Source organism: Cyprinodon variegatus, unplaced genomic scaffold, assembly GCF_000732505.1.
Source record: "Cyprinodon variegatus isolate N-32 unplaced genomic scaffold, C_variegatus-1.0 Scaffold609, whole genome shotgun sequence".
NCBI lineage: Eukaryota > Metazoa > Chordata > Actinopteri > Cyprinodontiformes > Cyprinodontidae > Cyprinodon > Cyprinodon variegatus.
In genome coordinates this window covers 143,190-150,632 of record NW_015151062.1, presented here as the reverse complement: position 1 = coordinate 150,632, position 7,443 = coordinate 143,190, and the positions used below count along the sequence as shown (strand labels likewise).

The following is a 7,443-nucleotide window of genomic DNA, read 5'->3' as shown; positions in this document are numbered from 1 at the left end:
TAAATCCAAGTAAAGTGAGACGTGGCGTGCAAAAATTTAGTATTTCCAGATATTTACACGTGTCCTGTGCATCATTTCATGATTTGGTCTATGTGGTTGTGTTGTTAATGTCTGATGATGGGGGCGCTGAGCTGCCCTTTGGGACAATGGATTGCTCCTCAGATCGTTTGATCTTCACTGGAGTTCTTCTGATGTTCTTATCAATATCTATCAGAGATATTTAGTCCAGTCGGATCAAACTCATCCTTCTGTTCATCAGCTGCAGGTCTCATCTGGTCACATCTGGATAGAAGAGACCGGAGCACTTTCAGGGCAGCAGTTCAGGGTTTAGAGGCTGAAGTTTTTTTGGATGATTTCGTTAAGCAGATTTGTGCACTTGGAGCTCAGAAACGCTCTTGTGTTCCGAGTAAACAGGTCATGAGACTCTCAGAGTCATGAGACCAGCTCCAACAAAGAGGCCAGATGCCTCACATGGTGGTCACATGAAGCTGCTCAGCTACATTAAGTCAACTGGTCCCAAAGTTTCACCCAGATTCCACAGCCAGACTCAGAGCTTCACAGACCTGCAGCTGCTCCAGGAGACAGAAACCAACCTTCTCAGACCTTCAGTCTGGTCTGCATAGAACCACAGAGGGCTGCCCCGGCGGCCCGGGTTCAACTGCACAGGAAGGCAGGAGGATCGGTTGGATGTGGAGGGAACCACATGGATGCTTTTCATCTGAGCTGAGGGTGGAAGCAGCACAGAGGTTGGTTTGACATCCAGTCAGAAAGAAAACTTTAATGGTAAAATTTTAATAATCCAGATCTAAAACAGAGGATTTAAAAAAAAAAGATCTATATATATATCTAGATATATCTAGATATATATATAGATTTACATTTTTTAGGAAAATTGTATGAATTTACTCCATCTTAAAGTAATAATTCAGCATTAGAACGAAATCTATCCAGGATTTAACCCTTTAGGAGGAGCGGCCCTGTTTCTGCCCCCCAGCCTCTGGTGGGTGATGTGGGAAAAATATGATGATGATGATGATGATGATGATGATGATGATGATGATGATGATGATGATGATGATGATGATGATGATGATGGTCTTTGTTCACGTGAAAAAGACAATAACCCTGCAGGCCATGTGCCACTCAGACGGTAATCCTCCATCATGGGGAGTGCAGAGATTTGATGAAGTGCAGGACGTCAGTCAGTGAGGACCATGTGGGGTTAAACACACAGGAATCAGAGCTTTAAAGGGCAGCTCTGTATTTCTCTGTGCAGGAGCAGGATTAAGGTTCAGATTAAGAGGAATTAATGAATGAAAAATGGAAAAAATAAAAACTTAAACACCCAGAAATTAGCCTGATCCTCTCAGCAGTAACTCTAGTGTTTATAATGTTTAAACTTAATGGAGTTGTCCTGTTAAAAACCGAGCAGCAGATCCGTCTCCATCTGTGTAACTGAGCAGCAACACATTATAATCTGCTTTATGCCCGAATGTTTCCTCTTTAGGTTCACAGAGCCTGGATCGAGAGAACCTTCCAGAAGAGAGAATGCATCCAGATCATTCCCAGCAAAGATGCCAGCAGGTAAAACGATGCCACCAAAATGTTGCTGGTTCCACTTTACATGAAGGCTCCCTTATAGACGACTAATAATCAATTTACAGAAAGGTTCTAAATTAATCTGTAAACATGTCATAACTTATTAATAGGGATTTATTTTGCACTAACTAAGGGCGAACAAGAGACAGTTCATTGTCAAGCTGTCAGGCTAAGACGTCCAACTATAGATTTCATTCAGTGTTTATTATTTGCAACATTTCCCTTCAAATAATAACCAAAATATTTTAGCATGCATGTGTTGAATGCACAATAAATGCTTATAAATGTCTATAACATTTTTACAGATGTGTGGGGTAACTGTTGGTCAGTCGGCTGTCAGCTGAGCAGGCATCGGGTCACAGGTTTGGGATTTTCTGCGATGTATCTGCTTATAGCAGCCATAACCAAGGAAGGAGTTAACTCTCCCATTTAGAGAGAAGGAGAAGAGCAGAATTTCTGTAGAAAGAAGAAACCAAATAAGCTTAACATCCTCATGAGGGTCTAAGTCTTTGGCTTTATTTCTTCTGGTCGTTTTACTGAATAAAGCTATGGAGGCCTTTTCTGCAGAGTAAAGGATTTATCATCCTGAAACTTCTACTAACTAAAGGTAGAGCTCAAAACCCAACAAGTAAAATTAAACACCTTGACTCCTTGTTTTTGAACATCAAAATAATTCCCCTTGGTCAGGGTACTAAAGCACATCCTGTTACATCAATGTTCACCTAGAAAGCCAATGCTAACACGCTAAGAATGCCCATAATGCCAATGACAGGACTGGTCAGAAATTTCTCCAGCCTCATGCGGATAGAAAAGGGGCCATTTTTGTGGAAGACTCAGTGGGAATTAAGACCACATGGGAGTAATTTATCATCAGATCCAATCTAGAGCTTGTGTGAGTGAATAAGTCAACAGTCATCTGATGAAGATCCTTAGTCATCCAGGTCATAGTCAATTCCGTAAAAGTTTAAAAAACAATCCACTGGACTTGGTTTCCAAGGTTTGAAGACGTTTCACGGATCCAGACATTTGAATTGAGAAAGCTTCCTGGAGGGGAAGCGAAACGTCTTCAAACCTCAGAAACCAAGTCCAGTGGATTGTTTTTTAAACTTTTACGGAAGTCAACAGTCATCTTAAAACTCCGTCAGAATGAAAATTCTTGGGTCCATCAGGATCTAGAACATATGCAGTACTGCCGTCCTTTATTCTCAGGAGTTCTTCATTCTGTATATAAAACCTAACAGACAGCAGGAGCTTTTCCCAAACTGCTGCTCCAGAGTCCTGACCAACACCTGGACCAAACTACTTCTTACATCAATGAACGTTTTCCTTCTTAGTAGATAGAATTACTTTCTTACCTTTTAAAATTCTACTGTTGGTCCATAAAGCGTTCACTGATTTTGGGTTGAAACATATTTTAAGTTTCTGCTCGGGTTGGAGGCATTTAGACTCCCCAGGACTTACAGCGGTAAGAGTCCAGACCAGAGGTCACGGGTTAGCGGACCGCGGTCCGGATCCGGACCCACCTGCTGCCTAATCCAGACCCAACCTGATTTAAAACATTTATAGATTATCATATGTTGTCTAACTTCACCTGCCCCTCTTTTCCTGTTAATACGGTAAAGTGGAGCGTCCGGCTCCAGGCTGCGCGTGATCCAAATTAGCCAATGATTGTTTTTTATAATTTTTTATTAAAAAATTCATCAATGCATAAACAACTAATTTTATTTCAGTGTTAAATTCTGTTTAAAGTAACAAAACATTAAAAATGTCTCCGGACCTTTACTGGTTGATGATTCTCTTCCTAGCTCCTACCGTTGCTAAGAACCGCTGTTCTTAGCTCCTTTTACCTTTTGCAGGGCGAACAATGACACTATCCAGGGTAGGAAAGTATGGAGTCAGAGAGGGGGAACAATTATTGTAAACTTAATTGTTAAATTATTGAAACTGAAAAAATACAAGTTGATATTGAATGTCCAATTTTTACTTATAACCGAAAAAACTATAAGAAACGATCATAAAACAATAATTGAATCAAAATTTTTCCCCTCAGCTTAAAAAAAACCTCATAATTCAGTTTATTATTTTAATTACAGTTATTCTTTTTTTTTTTCTTTTCTTTATTGCAGTTTTAGATTTAAAATTTTCAGATTCAAATCCATTTCTCTCAGTCTATTTTCTTTAGTTAATTTAAGAAAGTAGTTTAATTTTTATAATTTAAAAATTCATCAATGCATAAACACCTCATTTTATTTCAGTGTTAAATTCTGTTTAAAGTAACAGATCATTAAAAATGGACTTTTGCTGGTTAATGGTTTTTTTATTCGGTCCCCGCTGATTTTTAATTGGTGACCCCTGGTCTAGACGCTACAGTAGCAGCCATTCAAAATGGCCCCTCCCCGTAAAACGCCAGCAAAATGGCCGCCCACATTCCTCTAACTCCTGTGACTACTGTGACTCCACCCTTTCACTGAATTACAGGTTTTGAATCGCCTTGTCTTTGATGGACCTTCATACATATTCCTTTTTATTCTGCTGTCTTCAGGTGCAGCTGTGGTCAGCAGGTGGCACAGCACCCCCCCATCCCAGCAGGGGCAGGTGAGGAAACGGCCCAGCTGGTTCAACTGGACGTCCATCCTACAGAACGATGGAGTGCCTTGAAACACACGCAGACGTCCGCCACCGACGCCTACGGGGTACTAGAGTTCCAGGGAGGCGGACATGTCAACAAAGCAATGGTAGAAGGAAACCCAGCGGTTCTATTGGGACAAACATGTAGAAGATCTGACCGAGTTCCCCTTTCATATCCCTCCTGCAGTACATCAGGGTCTCCTATGACTCCAAGCCAGACTCTCTCCTCCACCTGATGGTGAAAGAGTGGCAGCTGGAGCTGCCTACATTGCTAATCTCCATCCATGGAGGGCTTCAAAACTTTGACCTTCCACCCAAACTAAAGCAAGTCTTTGGAAAGGGGCTGATCAAAGCTGCTGTCACCACTGGAGCCTGGATCTTCACAGGTGGAGTCAGCACAGGTACAGCCATCAGCCGCTATTAGCCAGCTCGTCCTATCAACAGCTGTGCTTTTCCACTCTAAATCCACCCCTCTGTTAACGCTTCCGGTCTGGTGTTGCAGGAGTGATCCGTCATGTCGGAGACGCTCTCAAAGACCATTCATCCAAGTCCAGAGGAAAGGTCTGCGCCATTGGTATCGCACCCTGGGGAATTGTTGAGAACAAAGAGGACCTGATTGGGAGAGATGTAAGAAAAGTCTAATTGATTGATCATAAACGTAAGTGATTCATACAATAAAGACCAAACAACAGTGACAGTTCTTGGAAGTCTTCTGGCCCACATTGTATTGTGTAAACCCTTAGGTGAGTCATTACAAGTTAGGTGGCAACCTTCTTTAAGGCAACCAGGTGAGAGATTCCATGATGAAGCATTTAACAATTTACTTGCAAGAATACTTGCCATTTAGCAATGGCTCCTGAACAAGAGCAAAGTCCAAACCCATGAGGGACAAGGAGCACCGAGGAATGAAGAGGACGACTCCTATTGGGTAGGGGAGAGTGCCATACCTGCTGCTGGCACAGACTTGACAAGTCCGGACATATTCCTTAGAAAGAACAAGCCACCTCAAAGAATGACTGATAAGAGCAACGGTGCAACTGACACAAGGATGGCAAGAGAGCTTAGCCATGTGCGTATGTTGGGCCTGTGATATGAATACTAGCAGGATAAGACTGCAGGTCTTCCTAGAAGAAGGCCAGTAGGAGATCAGACATTTGAATCTAGAAAAAGGACAGAACAGTGAAAGGAGTTATAGGAATTACTATGTTGAGTTACATTGCCATGACAACTTCTTTTAAGACAGAACCGTCGCTGTTTTTCAGGTGACATGCCCCTATCAGACCATGTCCAACCCACTGTCCAAGCTGTCGGTCCTGAACAGCAGCCACTCACACTTCATCCTGTCTGACAATGGGACCACGGGCAAATACGGAGCTGAGGTCCGCCTTCGTCGGCAGCTTGAAAAGCACATCTCCCTGCAGAAGATCAATACACGTGAGTCGGGTGACTCCGAAACAGCCCCAAGTCATCTGCTCATGTGACCAATCATGTGACCTGTGGGTTTCCCTTTGTCATCCTATGCCTGGTGGTGTCTGTAAGGCAGGGACAGCAAAGGGAGGCTCAGCTGTCACCTCTTACTACCGATCCCCAATAACCAGGACAGCCAGACACTGACCAAAACCAGTAAAGGTTACGCAACGAGCCCAGTCCACCAGACAGAGACAAAATACTGCAGATCCACCCCATCCCAATAAAAACAGATAACAATAAGCATATATTGTGCAGTAGAGTGGATGTTTGAGTGTGTGGCTGCAAAGTAAAGATAATAAAGCTTACAGGAACAAAAACAACCAAAGATTATGAAAAATAGCAACATTTTACATGTTAATCTTACAGCAGAAGAGAAAAAAATCCTTTAAAAGAAAACAAAGTTTTTGGTTATTAATTATATTAAAAACACATTCTGGTAAAGATGAGACATATTCAGGTTAAAATAGGAAAAGCAGCAGGTTTACAGAAAGATAATAACCGTGTGAAACAAGAAGAATGTAGAAAAACACTTTCACCTTCAGGTGAGGTAAAAAAATCTATTTAGTCAGTGACATCATACAGATAAATGAATTTTTTTCGCACCTTTAGTTATTTCCTTTATGTTATTTAATACTTAATTTGAAAAACTTAGTCTGTCACCTAAAATGCTTCCTGTTAGGAGAAGGAAGAGTGAATTTGAGTCTGATCAAACTCAAAACGCAAACTCTGCAAATATGGATTAAATTCACAACAATATCTACTCAAAATATGAGAAAGTAATAACAAAATTCAACTCCAGGTTAAACACATTCAGTTAAAACTCTCATATAAACATGTGAAACTCAGCTAAATTGAATAGATTTATGAAAACTCCTAAAATGTTACCAATGAAATGATGCAATGATATCACTGTTAAGGATGGATTTATGTTTGAGGACCAAAGTTAATCTTGAAGAACTTGAAAAGAGGTAAAAGAAAAATGTTTTTAAATTACTCTGATGGAAAGTGCTAAAACAATTCAGAAAATAAATCCAACATTCATTGATTCTAAGTGTCGGATTTAGTCAAACATTTGGGATCAAATCCTGATCCATCCATCCATTTTCCATCATGCTTATCCCTGCTGGGGTACTGAGGGAGGGGTGCTGGTGCCTGTCAATGGAGGTGAGGCGGGGTCCAGCCTGGACAGGTCTCCAGTCCATCACAGGGCAACACAGAGAGAAACAGGACAAAAAAACCATTCAAATTCACACCTAAGGAGAATTTAGAGAAGCCAATTAACCTAGGAGTCATGTTTTTGGACTGTGTGAAGAAGCCGGAGTACCCGGAGAGAACCCACGGATGCTCAGGGAGAAAGCCTTGAGCCAGGAATGGAACCCAGAACCTTATTGCTGCAAGGCAGCAGTGCTACCAACTAGTCCACTGATCAGCCAACATCCTGATCTTCTTTTTTTAAGGGGTGATAGAATTATTCTATCGGGTATCTGGTCCTTCAGGTCTCTAATAGGGTGATAGAATGATTCTATAGGGCAGGGGTGCTCAAGTCCAGTCCTCAAGAGCTACTATCCTGAAACTATTTCATGCAACCATTTTCAACACACCTGAATCAAATAAGTGGCTCGTTACCACGCCTCTGCTGAGCTAAATGAGGGGATTGAGGCTTTAGATTCAGGTGTGTTAGAGAAGAGATGCATTTAAAAGTTACAGGATGGTAGCTCTTGAGGACTGGACTTGAGCACCCCTGTA

General features: G+C 41.6%; 1 protein-coding gene across 1 annotated transcript in view; it reads left to right on the top strand.

Annotated features, from left to right (window-relative positions):
* The first annotated feature begins 1,071 nt into the window (after positions 1 to 1,071).
* Positions 1,072 to 7,443, top strand: part of LOC107096258 (transient receptor potential cation channel subfamily M member 1-like) — a 37,870-nt gene continuing 31,498 nt past the window's right edge. The window contains exons 1-6 of the mRNA XM_015392838.1: positions 1,072 to 1,197; positions 1,508 to 1,584; positions 4,142 to 4,334; positions 4,415 to 4,628; positions 4,730 to 4,854; positions 5,490 to 5,661. Of these exons, the coding sequence (XP_015248324.1) occupies positions 1,072 to 1,197; positions 1,508 to 1,584; positions 4,142 to 4,334; positions 4,415 to 4,628; positions 4,730 to 4,854; positions 5,490 to 5,661 (907 nt within the window). The remainder of the gene's footprint in view (positions 1,198 to 1,507; positions 1,585 to 4,141; positions 4,335 to 4,414; positions 4,629 to 4,729; positions 4,855 to 5,489; positions 5,662 to 7,443) is intronic.